At 39.0% G+C, this 25,168-nt stretch overlaps 1 protein-coding gene across 2 annotated transcripts in view; it reads left to right on the plus strand.

Annotated features, from left to right (window-relative positions):
• METAP1D (methionyl aminopeptidase type 1D, mitochondrial) overlaps positions 1–25,168 on the plus strand; it is an 82,852-nt gene that overhangs the window by 38,736 nt on the left and 18,948 nt on the right. For both annotated transcript variants that reach the window (XM_054477031.2, XM_063648312.1), the window contains one exon: positions 23,171–23,328. In XM_054477031.2, coding sequence (XP_054333006.1) covers positions 23,171–23,328 — 158 coding nt within the window. The remainder of the gene's footprint in view (positions 1–23,170; positions 23,329–25,168) is intronic.

Genomic DNA, 25,168 nt, shown 5'->3' on the forward strand with positions numbered 1-25,168 from the left:
ATTGTTTATGTCGGAAAATGCATTCCAAACAGCTAAGACCACGTATTTATCTTAGTGTAGAGCTAACTATTCATAGCTTAGATCACTGACTACCTGAACACTCTGCTCCAAGTAAACTGAACAATACCATCACCAATTTTTTGACGGTAAAGAGAAAAACATCTCAGTAAGATAGAGAAACGTTTTCTATGGATTTACTGTGACTGAGACCAAATTTTAATTAGCTAGGATATTTTTAAAATTGTAGCAATATATAGATGCATCTGTTTTTCATTTGTTACATATGGGTTTTTATTTACCAACCCCCCTAAAACATTGAAATATATTCATGTAGCTACCTGAACCACTTGTAGATCTTCAGACTTGTGCGGCAAAAGGAATGATAATTATAATCTGCTTCAGGCTACAGGCTGGAATAATTCAAAAGGAAATGTGCATTACTAATGCAGCAGAGCTCATAAATTCTCAATGTCAGTTTGCCATTTATGCAGTCGGTCTGGTTGGCTAGAGGCAAAAAGACTAGGGTTACATAATATTTATGAGGTCTGAAGTTAGCCATCACCAAAGCCAAATATTGCCAGTGTTTCAGATTACTCATTAAAGTCAGCATCATCTAGTCACGGCAATGGAGTTGGGAGCAGGGTGGATTTGGTAGTGATGAAACATTAGTTATAAGTATAAATTCTGTCCATTTTAGTCCACTACTATCTCCTTTACAGGATTTATCACCTTCCTATTTTATATATTATCCCTGAGATGCCTACCTAAGGAGGGTTCCCATACCATTCTGCAAAAATCTACTTGCCACCTAAGGTTTCATAACGTAAAGGTGGGAATGGGACTTTCTTCGCTCTGCAGTGTTTCTCCAACCCTCTTCATGTTTAACTCCTGAGAAGACCTCTTGCCTCTCTGTACATCATCACAATGGCCAAGGCTCAAAAACTTTTAGATCCCAGCTAGTACCTTATGTCATACTGTGCTCAGAAATAATTAAGTGTCCAGACTCGTACTCTTGTGCTCTAGAGCACTTCAGGAGTTTGACTTGTATAGGGTAATGAGCAGCTACAACTCCAGGCCTCAGGGTTACTCCCAGGAAATACTGTGCCTGTGAACTGCAAAGTAAAAATGTGTGTACAGTTGTACAGTTTCCAACATCAAGAAGCACTAGTCCTGGGGCTGTTCGTAACTGCTTTCTTTGTATTTTCATATAAGAACAGAGCATCCCAGAATTAAAACAACCCTTTCATTTCCTACACTTCTTAGAAGTCTTTAGGAAAGATGAGTTTTGGTATTATTGTTGATGTTGAGTTTTTTGCGGAGCGGGGATAATGGAGCAAATACCTTTAAAACTTTTTTTTTTTTTTGAGACAAACTCTCGCTCTATCGCCCAGGCTGGAGTGCAGCAGTGGCTCCATCTCGGCTCACTGCAACCTCCGCCTCCCGGGTTCTAAAGCGATTCTCCTGCCTCAGCCTCCCGAGTAGCTGGGACTACAGGCACCCGCCACCACGCCTGCTAATTTTTTATATTTTTAGTAGAGACGGAGTTTCACCGTGTTAGCCAGGATGGTCTCAATCTCCTGACCTCGTGAATCTGCCCACCTCGGCCTCCCAAAGTGCTGGGATTACAGGTGTGAGCTACCACGCCCAGCCTTTTTTTTTTTTTTTTGAGATGGAGTCTTGCTCTGTCGCCCAGGTTGGAGTGCAGTGACACGATATCAGCTCACTGCAACCTCCACCTCCTGGGTTCAAGTGATTCTTCTGCCTCAGCCTCCCGAGTAGCTGGGATTGCAGGCGCCCGCCACCACACCCAGCTAATTTTTGTATTTTCAGTAGAGACGGGGTTTCACCATGTTGGCCAGGCTGGTCTCGAACTTCTGACCTCATGATCCACCCACCTCAGCCTCCCAAAGTGCTGGGATTACAGGCGTGAGCCACCGCACCCAGCCCAAAACTTTTTATTAGTGAAAAAAGTTTTAAGGATTTCAGTTATACCAGGATTATAGCTTAACTTTAAGGATTTCATTTTACCCCTTTCTCTACTTTTACCTATATTTGAAAATATAAAAAAGTCCGTTTTTTTCTGTCGACTATATGGCATAGTGATTTTCTTCCAGACTAGTAGTAGGTGCAGTCGGAAGTAGTATTCTGAAACATGTGGAGGAAACTACATCAGGAGAGCATTTGCCCTAAGGGAGCAATAGTGAGAGGATCCCCACACTCTCTTCGAAAATTTTAAGACATACTGCTACTCCCGGGGGAAATCAAACTAAATACATAGCGTTCTAGGACAGAGTCCTTGTTCAGCAGAGTGGCAGATTTGTTATTTTTGTTCAAAGTTTTTGATCTCTTTTACTGTTACAAGACTAGGGGAAATATCGTAATCGATTGTGCTGTTTGCTTTGATACATTCAGGCCCTCTTGTTGTTGTTTTTTGTTTGTTTGTTTGTTTTTGAGATGGAGTCTTGCTCTCTCGCCCAGGTTAGAGTGCAGTGGCACAATCTCGGCTCACTGCAGCCTCTGCCTCCTGGGTTCAAGCAATTCTCCTGCCTCAGCCTCCTGAGTAGTGGGATTACAGGCGCACACCACCACGCCTGGCTAATTTGTGTATTTTTAGTAGAGACGGGGTTTCACCATGTTGGCCAGGATGGTCTCGATCTCTTGACCTTGTGATCCACCCGCCTTGACCTCCCAAAGTGCTGGGATTACAGGTGTGAGCCACTGCGCCTGGCCCATTCAAGCCCTCTTGTACCTGATAGCCACAGTTACAGAACTGAACAGTATACAAGAACTGGAGGAGTCTGAGGCCCCCCAAAAGCATATTATGTAAAGCAAAAACAAAAAACCCACTTAAGGCCGGATGCGGTGGCTCATTCCTGTAATCCCAGCACTTGGGGAGGCCGAGGCAGGTGGATCATGAGGTCAGGAGTTCGAGATCAGCCTGGCCAATGTGGTGAATCCCCGTCTCTACTAAAAATACAAAAATTAGCTGGGCGTGGTGGTGCACACCTGTAGTCCCAGCTACTTGGGAGGCTGAGGCATAAGAATTGCTTGAATCCAGGAGGCAGAGGTTTCAGTGAGCCGACATCGTGCCACTGCACTCCAGCCTGGGTGACAGAGCAAGACTCTGTCTCAAAAAAAAAAAAAAAAAAAAACAACCCACTTAAACGCTCATCATTGGTTAAATAAGGTGTTGTGTGACCTGTCCATAAAGGAATTCATGAAACAACTAAAAAAGATCATGTAGATCTATATTTTTTTGTTACAGACAGGACCCCTAACACTGAAGACTGGTTGCCCCAACTCAAGCCAGATACATAATTCAAAACCAAACAAAACTAAGCTTAAAATAAGTAAATACAGAATAAGAATATAAAAACGTTTTAATTTCCTTACCCTGATTATTTTATATATATATATTTCATCCCCCAAAAGAAATGACCTAATACGTATATAGCTTTTTTTTTTTAAGATGGAGTCTTACTCTGTTGCCCAGGCTGGAGAGCAGTGACGCCATGTCAGCTCACTGCAACCTCCACTTCCCACATTCAAGCAATTCTCCTGCCTCAGCCTCCCCAGTAGCTGGGATTACAGGTGCCCACCACTACGCCCAGTTAATTTTTGTATTTTTGGTGGGGACGGGGTTTCACCATGTTGGCCAGGCTTGTCTTGAACTCCTGACTGCAAGTGATCCTCCTGCCTCGGCCTTCCAAAGTGCTGGGATTACAGGCATAAGCTACCGTGCCTGGCCAGAAATATATATTTTATTATTTTAAAAAATATATGTATATGCACATATATATGTATATATGTACATATATACATATAGGTGTGTATACACGTACATATATAATATGTGTGTATACACGTACGTATATAATATGTGTGTATACACGTACGTGTATACATATGTGTATACATGCGTGTATACACGTACGTGTATACATACGTGTGTATACGTACGTGTATACATACGTGTGTATACGTTCGTGTATACATACGTGTGTATACGTTCGTGTATACATACGTGTGTATACGTTCGTGTATACGTGTGTATATGTGCATGTATACGTGTGTATGTACATGTATATGTGTGTATATGTACATATACGTATATGTACATATATACGTGTGTATATGTACATATATGTGTATGTATGTACATATGTGTGTATATGTGTATGTATGTACATATGTGTATATATGTGTGTATATATGTGTGTGTGTGTGTATATATATATTTTTTTTCTTTTTTTTTAAGAGACAGGATCTCACTTTGTTCCCCAGGCTGGTCTCAAACTCCTGAGCTCAAGCAATCTTCCCACCTCAGCCTCCCAAGTAGCTGGGATTATAGGCACCCAGCTATGAGAAATATTTTAAATATCAGATCCTTACAAAAAAATAGTATTCTTTTATTGGAACTTCACTTTGTTGGCACTTCCAACACCTGTTAGTTTATCCAGTCGGGCACTCCATATCTGGAAGGAGGGAGGATAATATCTGGGGAGAGGCAAGGTAAGAGAGGGGTGAGTTGGCAGTGATGGAAAGCAAAGTCAACCCTGTAGGCGGCAAGCCACCCAGGCGCTGAGGCAAGAGACTGAGGACACGAGCTGTTCCAGTATAATAAAATATAAAACAAGAATAGTTATACCAGATATAGATCTTAGATATGATTATATATGAATATCATTAATCATTAGTTGGTAGTAATTACTCTTTATTCCAATATTACAATAATCCTCGCTCTATAATCATAACCTAGGAAAAACCAGGCCATACAGAGATAGGAGCTGAGGGGACATAGTGAGGTGTGACCAGAAGACAAGAGTGCGAGCCTTCTCTTATGCCCAGACAGGGCCACCAGAAGGGCTCCTTGGTCTAGCGGTGACACCAGCGTCTGGGAAGACACCCGTTGCCAGGCGGACCGTGGTCTAGCGGTAGCGAAAAGTGTCAAGGAACAACACCCGCTACTTAGCAGACCGGGAAAGGGAGTCTCCCTTTCCCCGGGGGAGTTTAGAGAAGACTGCTCCTCCACCTCTTGTGGAGGGCCTGACATCAGTCAGGCTCGCTCGCAGTTATCCGGAGGCCTAACCGTCTCCCTGTGATGCTGTTCTTCAGTGGTCACACTCCTAGTCCGCCTTCATGTTCCATCCTGTACACCTGGCTCTGCCTTCTAGATAGCAGTAGTAAATTAGTGAAAGTACTAAAAGTCTCTGATATGCAGAAATAATGGTGTAAGCTGTCTTTCTCTTTGTCTCCTCTCTCTCTCTCTGCCTCGGCTGCCAGGGTGGCTTGCCGCCCACACAACCCCACTTGGTCACGACTCACTAACCTCCAATGGAGAAAGTGTGTGAGTCTGCATGTATGTTTGATTTTTGATACATGAAAGAACATAAAAATATGACATTACACTATTATACTTCAATTTTTAAAACTTAAGTTTTTTAAAGAAAAGTACGTTTAATGTTTTACAAAAATTATTGTATTTATATTTAATAGCATTATATTCCATTATAAAAATTTCATTTATACTAGCAACCAAGGAGTTAAAAAAACCCAAGGATAGACAAATAACAAGAAATATACAAGGCCTGTATGACGAAAACATTAGATCTCCACTGATGGTCATTTAAGAACACTGTAGGAAATGTGAAGACATTTCTTATCTTAAAGAAGACGTTAAATATTTTAGAGTCAACTGGACATGGTGGCTTGCGCCTGTAATTCCAGCACTGTGGGAGACCAAGGCAGGAGGATCACTTGAATCCAGGAGTTTGAGACTAGCCTGGGCAACATAGTGAGACACTATCTCTACAAAATAAAAAAAAATATTGGGCATGGTGGCATGTGCCTGTAGTCCCAGCTGCTTGGGAGGCTGAGGCAGGAGGATTGCTTGAGCCCAAGAGGTTAAAACTGCAGTGGGCTATGATTGCACCACTGCACTTCGTCTGGGTGACAGAGCAAGACCCTGTCCCCCCAAAAAATTATAGTCATATTGTCCTTAGATTAATCCATAAATTCAACGTAAACCCAATTTTGTGGCCAAAAACACTTTAAACATGGTGGAAATACCAAAAGCAAGCTGAAAAGATAGTTGAAACAATGTAGTACACACGTTTAATGTTTCTAATTCACAGAGTACTCTTAAAAATAAGTCAGGTGGGCTGGGCACGGTGGCTCATGCCTGTAATCTCAGCACTTTGGGAGGCCGAGGCGGGTGGATCACGAGGTCACAAGATCAAGACCATCCTGGCAAACATGGTGAAACCCCGTCTCTCTTAAAAATACAAAAAAAAAAAAAAAAAAAAAATTAGCTGGGCATGGTGGCATGCACCTGTAATCCCAGCTACTTAGGAGGCTGAGGCAGGAGAATTGCTTGAACCTGGGAGGCAGAGGTGGCAGTGAGCCGAGATCGCACCACTGCACTCCAGCTTGGTGACAGAGCAAGACTCTGTCTAAAAAATAAAAATAAAGTAAGTCAGGTGAAGAGGCTGGGTGTGGTGGCTCAACGCCTGTAATCCCAGCAATTTGGGAGGCCAAGGAGGGTGGATCACTTGAAGTCAGGAGTTCGAGACCAGCCTGGCCAACATGGTGAAACCCCATCTCTACTTAAAATACAAAATTAGCTGGGCATGGTGGCACATGCCTGTAATCCCAGTTACTTGGGAGGCTGAGGCAGGAGAATTCTTGAACCTGGAAGGTGGAGGTCGTGCCACTGCACTCCAGCCTGGGTGACAGAGCGAGACTTTGTCTCAAAAAAAAAAAAATAAATAAATAAATCAGGTGAAAAACAACCCAAGAGGCCTAATAGGAGACTTCACAAAAGAGGATACAGAAATAAACAAAGGAAAATATCTTTAACCTCAGGAGTATCTGAAGAAAAATAAGTAAAAGTGAGATACCGTTTTTCATTTATCAGACTAACAGATTTTAACATTAAACTATTGGTAAAGGTATAGGAAATAGTTATCATTAGGAAGATAAGTTGCAGTGTTTGTGAACAGTTTTGCAAATATGATAAAGTTTGCATATTTCTTAACCCACGAATACTACTTTTACACATTTAAACTAAAAAGAAGTCATCACTTGTGCAACTGTACTTGTCAAAAGCACATTATATAAAGCAAAAAAATCAAACCAAAACAAAAAGGACCTACCAAAATGCTCATCATTGTTTAAATAAGGTACTATGTGATCCCTTCATATAAGGGAATGCTCCAAAACCACTAAAAAGGATGCTATATAAGCCGGGCGCGGTGGCTCACCCCTGTAATCCCAGCACTTTGAGAGGCCGAGGCGGGCAGATCACTTGAGGTTGGGAGTTCGAGACTAGCCTGACCAACATGGAGAAACCCCGTCTCTACTAAAAAATGTAAAATTAGCCGGGCGTGGTGGTGCATGCCTCTAATCCCAGCTACTTGGTAGGCTGAGGCAGGAGAATCACTTGAGCCTGGGAGGTGGAGGTTGCGGTGAGCCGAGATTGCGCCGTTGCACTCCAGCCTGGGCAACAAGAGTGAAACTCTGTCTCAGGAAAAAAAAAAAAAAAAAAAAGGATCATTCATGGTGATTTGTGAGATTTTGGTGCACCTATGCTGCTGTGTATTTTTATACATACGATAAGCCTGACCCTACTCTTGGGGCTCAGCCTCATTTAGAGCTGGGCTTCCCCAATTTTTTTTTTTTTTTCTGGAATCAAAAAAGTTTCAAAGATTGCCATGTAATGCTTTTTTTTTTTTTTAAATTACACTTTGGTGTCTCAGAAATCTCTTTCTGTGGGTGTTTACTTCGATTCTGAAAATAGAGCTAGGGTCTTGAAGTGGTTTCTGAATAAATGATGAAACATATGTTCAAAGTCTGTAACTCTTCCTTCTCCTTAACCACATCCTAGATAATCCACTGATGGAAAGTGTCATTTGTGTGAATAGATTCTCTAGTTTTAGTTTTCAAGGACTTTTTTTTTTCATTTTAGCTGTCTGGATGATTAATGTGACTAGGAAAATACTGTTGACCCATTTAAATCATGTCAGACAACATCCATTGCTCATCTACATAATGAAATACACACTGAACATTACAGCTTAAGTGTGAGAGCCAGTGAACTACAAAATAATGTTTTAGTCATTTAGATTATGAAATAAAATATAAGATATTAGGACTAACTATAGCATTAAATATTAAACTCTTTAAATGGTAATTATCAGTAAAAACAACTTTTAAACCAAAACAGCTAGTAGCATTTCTGCTTTAGTGGTTAATTAGAGGAAGTGGAGGTGGTTGCATGCAACAGTGTTAATTTAAGAAAAGTCTTTATGTGAAAGTGTCTGTTAATATTACTTGACTGTTGTGGGACTTATTGTAAATAGTTGAGTTTTTCAGTTAATCAGTGGTTGTGAAATAATAGTTTTCCGACAAAATTAGAAAAAATTGTTTGACATTTTTATCATAGTTTCATTAAATGGTCTCCGAATAATTTTAAAGATAACTAATTTATAGGTGAAACTATTTCAATCAATGATCTAATAACAAAGATAAGCTTTGACAGCTTTAAAAATATTTAAATTTTGTAAGGACATCATTTGCACAGTGATTAAATAAATGCAAAATTTAAAGGCACTGAATTTAGGCTATCAGGTTTCCATGGTTACACCTTTCCAAGTTATTTTGTGTGTTGTGTAAATAGGTCTGTGAGTCACTGGTAATTATTTGTTTTTTTGTTTGTTCTGTTGGTAATTCTGTGTTTAGCTGAATTTAATACAGTTCACACGGCGTGCTTTGGTTTATGTATATTTTAGTGTTTGTGATTGACAGTGATTGAGCATTTCTTATGGAGTGCTTGCCTTTTTTGTCATAAGTGATGTATGTTGGTAGTGCTTGAAATGTAAATAAGTTCTTCCTGTATCACTGTTTAATAAACAGGAATTTTTATGCAAAGAAGACTTCTTGATACATTTAAACAATAAGGTTTGTTGAGCTCTGAAATATTTCTGCTAAACAGATTGTGCACCAAGACAAATAGGTTTAAATTCTTACAAACTGAGGTTACCAAGGGCAACATTAAAGTTTATGGCTAAGCACAGCATTGACTGAATGGTATTTAGTAACAGAATAAAAAAGGCTGAATTCTTTTTTTTTTTTTTTTGAGACAGGGTCTCACTTTGTTGCCCAGGCTGGAATGCAGTGGTACAATCTCCGCTCACTACAGCCTCGGCCTCCTGGGCTCAAGTCATCCTCCCACCTCAGTCTTCTGAGTAGCTGGGACTACAGGAGCATGCCACCACGCCTGGCTAATTTTTGTATTTTTCATAGAGATGCGGTTTCACCATGTTGCCCCAGGCTGGCCTTGAACTCCTGAGCTCAAGGGATCCGCACACCTCGGCCTCCCAAAGTGCTCAGATTATAGGCGTGAGCCACTGCGCTCAGCCAAAATAGCAGCATTCTGATCTAACTCTTAAAATTGTTTGTGATAGTACACTTTACAGGGAATGTCTTCAATGCAAAGTAGAATCTTCCTATAACATAATTTCTCCCATCCCACCCTTTGCACAAATTTAAGAAGTATTCTTATATGTTTAGAAAGATATGATTCTTGAAAAAAGTCAGGGCCTTTTATGGATGTAGGAAGGAATTTTCCTTAGACCTCACCATTAACCATCAGCATACTAGCAAGGGCCCAGCAGGAACTCTCAGGAAAACATCAAAATTAGGCTGTCCGTAATTCATCCTACTGAGTGTGAGCCTTCTCTCATACACTACAATCATGAAATGCTGTCCAGTTTGTGAAGTGTTTCTACATCTGCAGTCTCATTTGGAGTTCAGGTTGGCCCTGTGATGGAGTGAGGAGAGGCCCAGTGCTTTGGATAGTGTCACTTTTAAGTAGCAGCTCTGGGACCCAACCTAGGATCTCATGATTACTTTGTGAATTACTTGCTTTGTGGATTATCCAAGGCACATTTTAAAATTCAGGCTGGTTTCTACCTACTGATTAGTCCATTTTAGAGTGACCTCCTCCTCCCACAGTCAGGTAACCAATGATAGTAATTACCATTTATTGAGTGCTTACCTTATGCCACTTTCGATATATCATGTCATACAATTATCATAGCAACCCTGTGAGGAAGGTATTATTATCCACATTAACAAATGAAGAAACTAAGGCTTAAAGAATTTAACTAACTTGTTTAAGTAAACCAATAGTACTCAGAGAAGGAAAACCAATTTAAACAAGAGCTCAAGTAAATATAAATAGGAAGGCATATCTTTTGGAGGAAATTCTCATGGTGCATTCACAAGCAAAATATAACATTTTAAATTTCACACTGTTTCCTTCTTTTTTAGCCCCAAACTGACTATATCTTATTAGGCATTGAAGAGTTGAGGTTTCTTTGTAACACTCCAATAGAGGCATACTTCAAAAAGTGTCCCATCCCCTCAGACGATAAATATATTTCAAATGTTTTACACATCAAATATTTTGGTATTGTGGCAATATTAAAAACTTTAAATATGAGATGATGAATTTGTCATTTTACTGTGTGAATAATCTTGGTGTTGGCTAAGGTTTTCAAGTAATGTGTTTTCAGATATGAGAAGGAAGCAGCCTGCTATATACAGATAAAGAGTACACGTTTTGTTGGTGGTTGGGGTGGTTTTAATTTTTAACGTTTTTAAATTTTTATTTTATTTTAACTTTTTTAAGGTGGGGTCTCGCTCTGTTGCCTAGGCTGAAGTGCAGCAGCGCAATCTCAGCTCACTGCAACCTCTGCCTCCTGGGCTCAAATGGTCTTCCCACCCCAACCTCCCAAGTAGCTGGGACTACAGGTGTGTGCCACCATGCCCGGCTAATGTTTGTATTTTTTGTAGAAACAAGGTTTCACCATGTTTCCCAGGCTGGTCTCAAATTCCTGGACTCAAGCGATTCACAGGCCTCAGCCTCTCAAAGTGCTGGGTTTATAGGCGTCAGCCTGGCTGAATTTTTAATCTTTAGTACAAAAAGTAACAGATAGTTGAACATTCATATCCTTAAATATATAAGTATATATATTTAAATAAATGTTTATTTATATTTATGTTTACTTATATACATATATTTACTTATATACATATTTATATTTATGTTTACTTATATACATATACATACACACACACATATATATGGGCCAAATTGTAAGCAGGCTTCTATGGAGCTTCCCTTTTAAGCCTGTGCCATTTTAACACTTTGTACTTTTTGCATGAATACCAAAAACTGTCGAGTGAGTATTCATATGGTCAACCAGGTATACCTAGTAGAATTGAGTGTAAAATTATTTGGGCAACATAACTATACCAGTCCAAAAAGCTGCCTTCAGAAAATTTGGAGCTTTTGCTTTTACTAAAGAGGTTACTGTATACTTTCTCTTTATTTTTCTGGTTGAAAATAACTCCTTGATGAGTGATCTTGGCTTCTGTTGTCTTGAATCTGTGTACTGTCAACTGCAGAAACTTGGAAATGTATTGTTTTCCTGAAGCATTAGCTTTCTCATTTTAGGTAGTAATTATTGACCTATCTACCTACCGATTTACCACTCCTATTGACTGGTTACAGGGCAGAGACAAAACTCCTACAGCTGTCAAAATACCACGATGAGATTTATATTCAAATGTTTTCTTTCTATCCCATGCCTTTCACTTAGAGGTGTACAGTGAAAATCTTCTCAGGAAGTTTAAGATGTAGGGTTTTTTGTTTTTTGTCTTATTTGTTTTTGATGCTGATACTACAATTTTGGTCAAAGCTCTGACCTATTTCATCCCAATGGTTTGCTTGTGTGGCAATAACTTTCAATGGCCCATTGAAAAGAAAAAAGGAAAGAAAGACATCCAACAGTATACCTAGGGCATGCTGTATCTAGAATTCAGTTGACACTATTGTAATATGAAGACTAAAATCATGCTCTTTTCAAATGCTTTAATATAATTTAAAAATATATTAAAGCTGTGCTTTTGATCATAGATTATAAGCCCTCATATCTTCTGTTATTGGGTATTTTGATACAAAATAACTAATATTTTAAGCAGTATATGACAGTAGTATTTATGAATAGTCTGGAGGGTTTTTTAAGAATTAAAGAAGGATTTTGTTACTATATCAGTTTTTTAAAAAAACTCATGATGTTTTTATATAGACTTTCTCTAAAATTCAGTTCCATGTGTGATTCCTATGAAATTGCTCTTTCTGGTTCTGATTTGTGTGCTTTAATATAAAATCATTCTATTTTTCTCTTCTTTAACCAAAGTGTGTGAGGTAACAGGAATGTTTCTTTTGAGAGACTTTGGAAGGCTGAAATTTGCCAGATGTTCTGTGCTAACCTAGAAGTGTGCGTTCCCTGGGTACCAGGACTGTGTGAAATTCTTTCCTATAACTTTGACAGAGCATTTGGTTTTGGTTCATTTTAGTGTTGTGCTTCTACTCTGATCAGAGCTTGTCTTTTATTCTGTGTTTAAATGATATTACGGCATCCAGAAAATCTGACAAAGAAAATGATATTTTGATGACATTTTTCACAGGGCTCAACTAGAATGAATTATTACATTTTAACCACGGCCCTAATAAACAGCTTCTTTATTTCCTCTGTAGGGATACAATATTTCTTTGTCCAAGAAGTTGCCTGAGTATATGTATTGTCAAAGTGCTAAAAAGCTACTTTTCTCTAAACTTTAGCTGAGAGACAATGGGATTTGCCAAGTATATACCATTTCATTGTGACTCAATAATTTATAAAGATGAATTTAATTTAAATTTTGAAATAAACATTTTTTTGTCTCAAATGGAGAAATTCCATGCAATAGCCCTATTGTACAAATTAAACATTTCTATGTAACTTCTACTTATCCACCAAATGATCAGCTTTTAGTTTTATACTTGAGTTCTGACTATAATCTTTGGCACCCTTCCCGCAGCTATAATTCGGCTAGCCTAAAGGAATTTTTTTCCTAGACTCACAAGCAGGAGCCTACATTATTAAGTAGGAATGTTTATAGATCTGTGTTTCTAGAGTAGGTTGAGGTGTTTTAGTTTCCCAAAAAGAGGGAAATGCTTCTTGTTTTAAATGTAGATGCCTGTGTGCTGGTGGTGTACATTAGTGAATAATCACATATTAACAGATTTAGCTTTTGTAAAGAAGCAAAATGAAGTATTTTTGTAAACCACTTCTGAACTTGTCATTGATGTTATACTCTATCAGTTGCTATTGATAATTTTATTTAAAGGAGGAGGTATATAGTATAGAGCCAACTTCCTAATTAGGCCTTGGGGAAGGTCATGTTTTGCAGTGACCTGGGCACCACTCTTAAATGTTGTTATTATTGGAAGAGGGTACCCTCAGGCTGCTGCCCTTCCTCTCCCCGGGAGCGCTCTATGACTGACTTTCCAGTTCATCTTTTCTAGAACCAAGACTCCCAGGCTGTAGATGAATTCTGACATCTACAGACCAGTATCCACCTCAACTTCATTTGAGGTGAATTTTATTAGTAGTAGTGACCCAGTCCTACCTTAATATGAGAATGATGCATCCTCATAAAAATTGCAAACTTAGAGCAGTAAACAACTAGGATAAACTTTTATGTTTCAGCGTAAAAGTGAGTTATGACTTTTTTGTCATTTAAAATATTTCACACATTTCCTTTTTATTTCTGTGGGATCTTTGTTACTGTTTTAGTGGTCTTAGGCAAAAATAACTTCAAGGACAACACTGTTGGATGTGAAGTAGAATATTTATTTCAGACAAGTATTATGCCCACATATTTTAGATTCAACTATGTGCTTTATTTTCAGCGTTAAAGAAAATGAGCTGTTTTCCAACACCTGTGTACCAACTGGGCCTGCATCCTCTTTAGAAATGTTGTTTAATAAACACTGTGGCTTTATCATCCAGAGGCTGTTGCCAAATGCTGTTAATTAGGCCAAAAAAATGTTTTTTAAAGGTTGGTGAAACAGATCCACTTTTCTGTCTGTAATGGCATCTTAGCTTGAAATCCAGGAAGCAGTGGTGTATGGTGTCCATATCCACGATTTCCTGCATTGGAGAAAAAGTGTGGAAAGCATCTGGGGAAAAGGAGGCTCTTTACCAGCTTGTTTCCTGTAAGTTCAATTGGAAGACCTTGTCTGTGCAAATAGATTTCAAAATAGAGCCTGCCCTTTGACTGTCTCCATAATTACGTGGCTCGCTCTGTATTTTATTTGGCAGCCAGAGCAGTTAACCCCTGGAAGGAAGGGGCTGATGGTATGGCCAGCTTGGCTTCCCAGACATGTCCATGGGAATGAATAAACCACTGTTTGGAGAAGCCCATAGCTAAAAACACACTAGAATAGTCTGTAACTGAACTGAAACTCTTTTAAAACAAGTTTACTAATGTTTATTATGATCGGTTAAAAAACTTAACTTTGTCCTTATTGTGTAGATTATAGAGCTGTATTAATTGTTTTAAAAAATTGGGAATTGGGGGAGTTCCTTGTTGCTTTGATGTAATCAACATCTGTCAACAGATGAATTTGCTTTTGTTTAGTTTCAAGGGCTCTTGTCCTTTAGCTTTGCCCAATCAGTATCTGCTTCAGCCTGGGGCATTCCCTAGTAGTGCATGTGGTTTTTTTCCCTCAGCAAATGCATAGGTTATTTCTTGTGAAATGTGAGCTTCTCTTCTGCTTTGTAGTTGCCTTGAGATGGGAAGGAACCTTCAATCTTTCTCATTTATTTTGAAACATACACCTTAGTACTAGATTATAAAAATCAATAAAAGAGTTATATCAAGTGATGCAGACTATTTAATTTTTCTTTAGCAACATTTGTGCAAGTTATGAAACATGTCAAGCAATCAGTGTTTTAGGTCAAGAAATATAAGGCATGGATGCATTTGCAGTGTTCTCATGGACTTGAAGCACACAGCGCTGTAAGAGCCTGTGCTCCTACTCTGAGTAATTGGTTGGAGTTCATGAAGTGTGATCTTTCTGTGGGTCTAAATCGGCACCCCGAAAATATATTCCTATGCTATAGTCCCTTCTGAGCTTACTGTAGGAGGCAACATTTTTAAACAGTTAAAAATGTATCAGATTGCTGTCACAAAGTAAATTGGGTTTTTTTCTTGTTAAAGTTAATATATTATTAAGCAAATCATTTGGTTTAAAATTAAAATCATCAATGAATGTAAGAACCATATTTGAAAATGAATTAGCAAAACGTTGTTTTTCTCTCTTGGTAATCATAAATCATTTAAATCTGGCAGGCATTCCTCTTGTCATCCAAAATAATTGCCTCCATTTGTAAAATCAATTAGATGTTAACATGCTATAAATAATAGTTTTGTTACTAGACTTTGGCATTTACTGATCATTATGAAAAAATATATTCAGTAAGACATTTTACAGGGTGTCTTTTAAATCACATATTATCTCTGGTTGACATTGTTAGCTAATGTAAAGTAGTGCCAAGCTACATTATTGTGTTGTTTTCTACCCAGATATTTGATACCTCTGCAGTGTAACGTAACTGAGGATTGATGGCACACTGCAGGGTGAAAGTGCTTCCCTGGAAACATACAATGAAAAATATATGTGTTGGTAGTCCAAACTTGAGTACAAATGTACTTTGTTCAGTTTTACAACTGCTTAAAATAATAATCATTTTAAATGTCTCTGAAAGTTCATTCAGACCTCTCCCTTAAAAATACTTGTTGACCAAAAGAAAACTCACATTTTCAGGGATAAAATCAGTTTAATTAAGGGTCATTAGTAAAGCTGCACATGAAAACCCAGGGCTCAGTGGGTGAAATGGAAGCATTTCATTATGTGGTATAGGATGCATGAGCAGATAACAATTAAAATGGACCCTGAGTAAGAGGCCAATAAATATAGGGCATGTTGCATGCAGCAACATTCGTTATTTAAAATGCATTCCTCCTGGCCGGGCGCGGTGGCTCATGCCTGTAATCCCAGCACTTTGGAAGGCCAAGGTGGGCAGATCACGAGGTCAGGAGATCGAGACCATCCTGGCCAACATGGTGAAACCCATCTCCATTAAAAATACAAAAATTAGCTGGACGTAGTGATGGGCGCCTGTAATCCCAGCTACTCGGGAGGCTGAGGCAGGAGAATGACTTGAACCCGGGAGGCAGAGGTTACAGTGAGCGGAGATCACACCACTGCACTCTAGCCTGGTGACAGAGCAAGAAGACTCTGTCTCAAAATAAATAAATAAATAAATAAATAAATAAATAAATAAGTAAATAAAATGCATTCCTCCCTCCATCATACTTGAATTCTATAATCCTACCTTCAGACTTAACCTATAAAGGAAAATAAAATGCAGCTTTTAGAAATGGATGTTATTACTGAATATGAAAATATTTAAAACCATAACCTAGATTTACATTCCAAATATAAATTTTAAATATGAAAAAATGTGCTGCAGGATCCAGAGGACATAGAGCAATTTCAAGAGATGTTCAGGCTGCACAGTGTGCTCTTCCATGGAGTGCAGGAAGCAGTTGCCTATAATTTTCAGTGTTCAACTCAGACTAGGTGCTGATAGAATTTTTGTAACACTAAAAATAATTCTTATTATTACCTTTGATAACAGTACATATTCTAGTATTCATAACAAATAACATGTAGATTTACTCCCTAAGAAAACCCTATATAGAGTTGCTGTTAGGTCATCAACAGTAACAATACTACGATCATCTCTTGCAAGATCAAATTAGTACAAAGCAACTCCTCACTGTTCTGGGCTCTCCTACTCCCCTGAGGTTTCTGGTGATTTCTCACTGGTGTCTCTAAAAACATCAGATTAGTCCACTTGCCCCTTGTAGTAATTAGTACACACCTGAGTCTTGTTTCCCCAAATAGCTTTACCAAAACACGGTGTGCAGTGAATCCTGAATGAATGATAGTGTGTGGGAGACGGAGGGACCATTTCTGTCTCTGAAGATGGTCATCATGCATCAAATTTGTTGTAACACTGGTGGTAGCAATTTGGAAATTACATGTAGTTATAAGGTATCAGCAGTGCTTTTGTCAAGAAATGAATTATATAGGAAATTCAAGAGACCATTTCTACATTGATCTACATTAGTTACTGTAGTTCGGGTATCCTTTCTGTGACCCTGAATATAATGGATACTGGGGATTTCAATTTTGCTCACTCTGCATTTAGAAAATTTACTACTTATTTATATTGTGATAAACAAAGTTGAGGGCCCGCCCCTCTTTCTTTGCCAGGCTAGTTGGAGGACCATTATCTTCTAAACGTACCATGACTTATGCCCATTTCTTCATTTCACCTGTGAAAACACCGTATTTTATTTCTAATAAAAAGATGGAATCATTTGTAATGAGTAGTTAGTGGAATAAACACAGTATGGCACCTTATTATCCTGTTGCCTTGTGATAACATTTGTAAGGATGTCTTTTATCAGATTGAAAGAAAAGAATTTGTTTCAAATACAAAAGTGTCTTATGAAAGTGAAATTGCTGAATACAGTGTAGAACCATAATTGTCAACAGATTGGATATGTTCAGGCTGTGTTCCTGACGTTTTGAACCATCCAGTCTTGTGTGGGTGTGTCTGCATCTTTTCAGCAGTGAGGCTGTCATTTGGCAGGACAGGTACCTTGGCAACACTGTTCATCCTAAAAGTGAATGTGTCAAAAGCCTCATCCAGATATCTAGTAGAGGCCTGATGACTTCATGCTTCAAGTTTAAGTACATAGAAAAGATTCCCCCTATAATGACTATGTACTTGAACTTGATAACGCTGATAAAGATGATCTTTTGTGTAATCAACCACATTGAAAAAAATCTTCATGAGTCCTAAAATTGATCAGAGGCTACGTCTTCCCATTTCCTGGGATGTAGCATGACAGTCAGATGGTGCTGAATGAAGGCACACATTTCAGAGCTGAAGGGACCTCAAAGATTGTGAAGCCCAACTCTCTCATTTTACTGAGCTTCTGCATCTCACAGGGTAATGTCTTTGAAGTACTCAGCACCGAGCTTGGCACCAGTAAGCTCTTGGTCAGTCAGCATCCACTGTTATTGTTATTGCTCAAGATCACATAGCTCTTAGCAGGACCAGGGGTAGAACTTTCTGTCCCATGCTGTGCCACTTTGGTTCTTTTTTCATCATGCATAGCACTGTCTGATGTAATCAAATGCATTTGTTGATTTGTCTATGTCTGCCTCCCACTACAAGGATGTAAGCTCCCTGGGAGTAGGGATCTTGTCACCTCATTCACCACTGAATTCTCTAATCCAGAGCATGGCACATGCAATGAGTTCATTAAGTAGTTGTTGAATGAATGAAGGCATTTAGAGACCCCACAGGTAAACATGTTGAAGAATGGAGAAGGAAAAGGAAAAGAACGAAGAATTTATGAAGCACCTATTTTTTAAAAGATGGTTTACCTATTTATGTTATCTCAGCAAATGCTCACATCAGCTCATGGTAGAGCGAGCACTACTACTCCCATTTAATAGTGAAGAAAATGAGTCTCAGAAGTTTTGGTAACTCACACCTGTGTGACCTCCAAGCTCATGCTGTTGTCACTACCATAGTGCCTCCCAACTGAATCATTTCTAAGAATTTTCATGAAAAGTGTCTTCATTCTAAATGCTAACTAGTTACATGATATTTACATTTTTCATGATAAAAAAAAAACTGACCTTGAAATCCACTCCCTGAAAGAATACATTATGTAACAAAACACACTAGCTAATAGAACTCATAGAGCCCCTGCACACTGCTGAGAGGCAACTGGAATGGCAGACACAGCCCTGGATTTGGACTTACAGGATTAAGCTTGGGGCCTGGTCATTGATTACCAGAATTGTGAGCCTTAGTTCCTCATCTATAAAGCAGTGATGTTAACAGCTACCTGCCTAATGACAGAGCTGGTAAGAGGTAATGTATGTAGAGCACCTAGCACTGAGCTTAATCTAAGTGTCCATTAAATTTTAACCACTGTTATTATTACTATTTATATTAGCATTATCATTATTAATAGTAATTATAATACTTTCCTCAGAAGAGAAACACTTGTGAGTTTGTGTCTTATATGTGGTCCTGTCTAGCAATGCAATTAGGGAGGTGGAATCATAGATTGAGTCCACCTGAGTCTTTCCAAATTTTCCATTTCATATCCACAGACTGTCCAACTAATAGTTCTGGCAGCCACCTCCCCAAAGCGTGTGTTTGGTCAGCGAAGGCAGCTTGGCTTAAGGTAGTGGGTGGATTAAGCCAACCCATCACCACTTTTGGAAAAATAACTTAATAGTAGTAGTAACAATAGTTTTGTGATGCCTTTTCAATTTTCTGGGTATTTCCCTGTGTTTTAGCTCCTGTTTTTTCTCATGCCTGTGAGAGAAGTAATACATTTTGTAGAGGCAACTTAGCCTGCTTTCCCTCTCAGCTTTGGCACTTATTGCATGTTCCTTTGTGTGCCTCAGTATCTTCACCTGTGACATGGAGTAATAACAGTTCACAATTCATACAGTTTCTGTGAAGATTAATGAGCTAACATATGTAAAGTGCCTAGTACAGTAATTGAGACATAATAAGTGTTCAGTATTAGAAACTATACTGGAGGTCATGTTTTCTTTCCCACTTTATTTTTTATGCAGTCTTTTTTTTTTTTTTTTTTTTTGAGACAGGATCTTACTTTGTTGCCCAGGCTGGAGTGCAGTGGTGTGATCATAGCTCAGTGCATAACTCAGTGATCATAGCTCCAGGGCTCAAGTGATTCTCCTGCCTCAGCCTCCTGAGTAGCTGAACTCCTGAGTAGCTGGACTACAGTAGCTGATGGCCCAAGCCACCACATCTGGCTAATTCTTTTATTTTTTGTAGAGATGAGATCTCACAATCCTCCCACCTCGGCCTCCCAAAGCACTGGGATTACAGGTTTTTATGTATTCTTGAAAGAACTATTATTTATTGGGTATCTTCTAAATGCAAGACACTTTCACATTTCTTATTTCAATTCTCACCTGAGACTGAAATGAAGAAACTTGTGCAGGGCCACACAGCTAATAAGTGGTAGAGCTGAAACAAAAGTCCAGGCTTCTGCCTTCCAACTATCTGCTTTTCCTAGGACACTACCCTGTCCCTCATATATCAGTTGACAATACTAGGGTTGGTGATATTGTCATTAGGGAAATATTATACTTTAAAAGCTTTACAGAATACGTACCTGCCTCTATCAAGCAACTTTTTTTTTTAGAGAGACAGGAGTCTTGCTTTATTGCCCAAGCTGGTCTCAGACTCCTGGGTTTAAGCAATCCCACATCAGCTGCCCTCCAAAGTAGCTGGGACTACATGTATGTGCCACTGTACCTGAGTTTTGTAACTTCTTTTTAAAGAAATGATATTACTGACATTTTGTCTAGTGCTTGAAATTGTTTAAAATAGTACCAAAAACACCTCTATAAGTTAGATTCAACAATATTGCAGTCCTCTTTAAGGAGGGACATAATTGAGTGAAACCTATCACCCTGAATCACTGACCATTGCGGTTTGTTTGCATCAGTGCCTTTCCCCAAGTCAATTAGAGATCCAGAGTTTTGAAGCCAATACTTACCTGCAATTCACGTTTTCATTATGTTTCACAGCTGAAATGTTACTCTAGGCCAGTTGTTCTCAAGCTTTGTGTGCGTCAGGATTACCCTGAGGGCTGGTTAAGGCACAGATTGCCCGCCTCCATCACCAGTTTCTATGTTTGTAGATCGATAAGGGGCCCAAGAATTTGCATCTTTTTTCTTTTTCTTTCTTTTTTTTTTTTTTTTTTCCTGAGGTGGAGTCTTGCTCTGTCACCCAGGCTGGAGTGCAGTGGCGCAATCTTGGCTCACTGCACCCTCTGCCTCCCGGGTTCGAGCAGTTCTCCTGCCTTAGCCTCTCGAGTAGCTGGGATTACAGGCGCGCGCCACCATGCGCAGCTAATTTTTGTATTTTTAGTAGAGACAAGGTGTGGGATTACAGGCGTGAGCCACCGCTCCCAGCCTTGCATCTTTTTTCTATGTGACATTATACTGCTGGTCTGTGAACCTCATTTTGAGGACTACTGCTCTAGACCAGGATTCAGCAAATGTCTCCTGTAGAGGGCCAAAGAGTACATTTTTTAGGCTCTGTGGAACATGTGTTCACAACTACTCAACTACCACTGTAGCTCAAAATCCTCCATAGACATTTGTAAGCAAATGAGGGTAGCTATGGTCCAATGAACCTTTTATTTATGGGCACCAAGATTTGAATTTCATGTATTACAAAATATTGGGTTAAAAAGTTTTTTTCAACCATTTATAAATGTAAAAACCATTTTTAGGCTTTGTGCTGTATAAAAACAGTCAGCAGTCCAGATTTGGCCCTTGGGCTGTAGTTTTCTGACCCCTGCCATGTAGTTGTGACCTGTTGGGGACTTTTAAAACTATTGTTCTGGCCAGGCGCGGTGGCTACGCCCGTAATCCCAGCAGTTTGGGAGGCCGAGGCGGGCAGATCACGAGGTCAGGAGATTGAGACCAGCATGGCCAACATGGTGAAACCCCATCTCTACTAAAAATACAAAAAAATTAGCCGGGCCTGGTGGTGCGCGCCTGCAGTCCCAGCTACTCTGGAGGCTGAGTCAGGAGAATTGCTTGGACCTGGGAGGCGGAGGTTGCAGTGAGCCAAGATCGCGCCACTGTACTCCAGCCTGGGCAACAGAGTGAGACTCCGTCTCAAACAAACAAACAAACAAACAAAAGATTGTTCTAAATATGAAAGTAATAAAATAAAATGAATCAAAATGTCTTCCTGGCTGGATGCAGTAGCTCACGCCTGTAACCTCAACACTTTGGGAGGCCGAGGTGGGAGGATCGCTTGAGCCCAGGAGTTTAAAACCAGCCTGGGCCACACAGCAGGACCCCGTCTCTACAAAAAATACAAAAATTAGCCAGACATGGTAGCACGTGCCTGTGGTTCCAGCTACTCAAGAGGCTGAAGTGGGAGGATTCCTTGAGCCTAGGAATCCAAGGCTGCAGTGAACCATGATCGCACCACTGTGCCTTAGCGTGGGCGACAGAGCAAGACCCTGTCTCAAAAAAAAAAAAAAAAAAAAAGTCTTCCTCTCTACCTCTAGCCCCTACCACATGCCACAGAAAGAGCCACTGTTTACAAATACCAATTTCCAGAAATTTTATGGGCACGTGCAAGCTTATATAAATGTATAAGCTCCTTTTACATTAATGGGCTTTTTATATGTATTTGTTAAGCATTCACTTTTTTCCTAACAGTATATTATTGTGACCTCTTTCCATATCAGCACATAGAGATGATGATTTAGCCTATTCTTTTTAATAGCTCCAGAATTTTCTGTAAGTATACCATAATATATTTAATCAGTCCCCTACTGGTATTTCCTATTTGGAAACATTTGAGTTGTTTCCCACTTTTTTCTACCACAAATAATGCTGCCATGAGGGTACATCTTCATTCATCCATCATTGCATAGTGTCTGCAGGATAAAGTCCTAGGAGATGAACTGCTGAGTCAAAGGATATGTGCATTTAAAATTTTGATAGATATTTCTAAATTCCTGTTGTGAGTACTTTGAACCCTATATTCATTTTCTTTCAGTGTTATACTTACATTTTTGCTATTTAGTCTTTATCTGACTTGAACATTCATCACAATGAATTTCAGTATAATGCCTCACTGCACGTGAACTTAACACAGAGTAGTAATCCTATGGAGGGCAAAAAGTGCAGCTGGCAATTTGTCCGTGATTCTTGAAAGGAAAACGGCTTTACAGAGTATAAAGCCATCAAAACAGTGCCCTGAATCTAGGGTCGTCTTGGACATTGCCACATAAGGTATTCCAGCAGAAATTGTTCTTTTTACAGACCTGGTGCTTAGCAGATGTTTCTATGTTTGTTTCCCGTTAGAGTAGAGTTTTCCATTGTAACGCATTTATGTAAACATAGTATTAGCTAATAAATACGCTGTGTTACTATTGTGTTAGAACTCAGAATACCACTGCTTTCCTTTCTATTTGGGGCTTTTCCTTTTTCAGTCAATAAGGTATTAGAATAATGATTTAATAGACAACACCACAACATCTTAAAGTGGAGGACTGTGTTAGGTTGGTTTTTTACTTAAAATATGTCTGTTTCTGCTCACAGGTTCTCATAGAATTTTCTCTTCACCACTCAATCCTATCTACTTACACAAGCAGTCAAGCAGTCAACAAAGAAGAAATTTCTTTTTTCGGAGACAAAGAGATATTTCACACAGTATAGTTTTGCCGGCTGCAGTTTCTTCAGCTCATCCGGTTCCTAAGGTACTGTATTGCCTATTATCTCCTGCTTTTTCCAGCCAAGATAAAAGTTGACTGCAGAAGCCATCAAATATTTTTGCACCTTTGATTTCTGAGCCATTTGGGTTTTAATTTTCAAACTAGGTTTGTGATCTAAAACTGTGATTTGAGAAGTTTTAATATCCTGCAGTTCTATAGCATTAATTTTTTAAAACAAAGCTCTAAGCTTTCAATTGCTTAGAGTATTTAGAATTAAAATTTTTAACATGAAATTTTCTATATTAAATTTCTAACACGAAGATAAAACTATATGTATGTAGCTTTCTAACTATTTTAGAGAAAAAAATTGACTATAAAATTGTGATGATTCAAAAGAGATTACTTAAAACTAACATACTAGATTTTTTTAAGCCTGTTCTTACATTTTCCTTGTTATTGATGCTGGTGTCTTTGAATTGTCTTTTAGACTAAATTAAATAAAATATGTCTCAGAGCAGCCTTGGCTTTTTTTTTTCAGAGATTGCAATTCTGTGGAAAGGCAATCTATCCATTTTTCAAAATGCAATATAAAAGGAGTTGTGCGAGTGAGCCCTTTAGGAAGACGGAGAATAGCTAAAGAAATATAGATTGGTCACAAAAATCATCTGCTTTCTCCCTTTTATAAACTTTGTTTACAGCGAGCCCATATTTAGTATGTTATACTTCTGAAGGTGAGTGGCCCACTTTTATGGCAAAGGCCAGTGACACAGAAGGGCCACCAGGATGTATCCCCTGGCCTGGCCATCACAGTGAGAGTGAGAATTTGGTATTTGTCATAAAATTGACACTTTTTTCCTTAGAAGAAAAGAAAAAGAAATCTCTGGTGAGGTGAATTGTATTGTTTTAGCCATTTCAGTCAATTTCAGCATGACAACCCAACAGCCCTTCTGCCTGCAAGTTATAACCTTGCCAGATCACAGAGCAGAGTGGAGACAAGAACACAGGCTCTTTGGGGGAGACCTGGTGAGCATTTGTGGGCATTTGTGGTGTAGCTGTGGGAGAGTAGAGGTTCCTCTGGAGCTCAGCTGTGGCAAACCAGGCAGTAGTGTTACCTGTGTCAGAAAACCCATCTGAACAGGGGAGCAAGTGAAAACCTGTAACTCCTGTAGGACAGGCTTCACAAAGAAGAGAGCCCTAACCTCAGCCCATCCAGAGCTGCTGTGATGTTTCAATTGAAGAGTGTTATCTCCCTCAGCTTCCTGTCCCAAACTGCTGTGGAGCCTTACTGTGGACTGTCCAACAATGCTTATAGTTTGTAATGCATTATAAACTATAAATAGTTTGTAAAGAGCTGTGCAAAACCTTGGGACTGAAAGAAGCTTTGTGTGTAAGATGATATTTATTTCCTGAATACTGCCCATGGTGGAGAATGGTCTGCAAAAGTGATCAGGGTTGCACATCTTGAGTTTTGGGGTGGCTTTTTGTTTACTCTTGACAAATAATGGAAATATTCTAGGTAATTTTTATGTACTTGAAGAATAAAACTTGTTTCATTTTATTCTAGTGTCTCAGTGTAAGTATGGTTGCAAAATGTAAGAAAAGTGTATATGTAATAGGCTTTAGGGAACTTGACAGTCAGCCTTTTTACATATATTCATTTGGAGAGGGTGTTGGGAACTATCTTTTGCATAAATTATATTTTTGTGTTAAGAAGATGAAAGTGCTCTTAATTAACCATTTGGTGAATTGGAAGCTTGGTGCTATTTTTCATCAATGGTGAATATGCTTCTAACTGGGTTGGGAGGAGGAAAAAGAGAAAACTACTGTTTGTTTTGACCAGAAGTCTACTTCAGTCCAGTTTGACTCAAAGCATGGTAAGGTTAAC

The sequence above is a fragment of the Pongo pygmaeus genome, chromosome 11, assembly GCF_028885625.2.
Source record: "Pongo pygmaeus isolate AG05252 chromosome 11, NHGRI_mPonPyg2-v2.0_pri, whole genome shotgun sequence".
Classification (NCBI taxonomy): domain Eukaryota; kingdom Metazoa; phylum Chordata; class Mammalia; order Primates; family Hominidae; genus Pongo; species Pongo pygmaeus.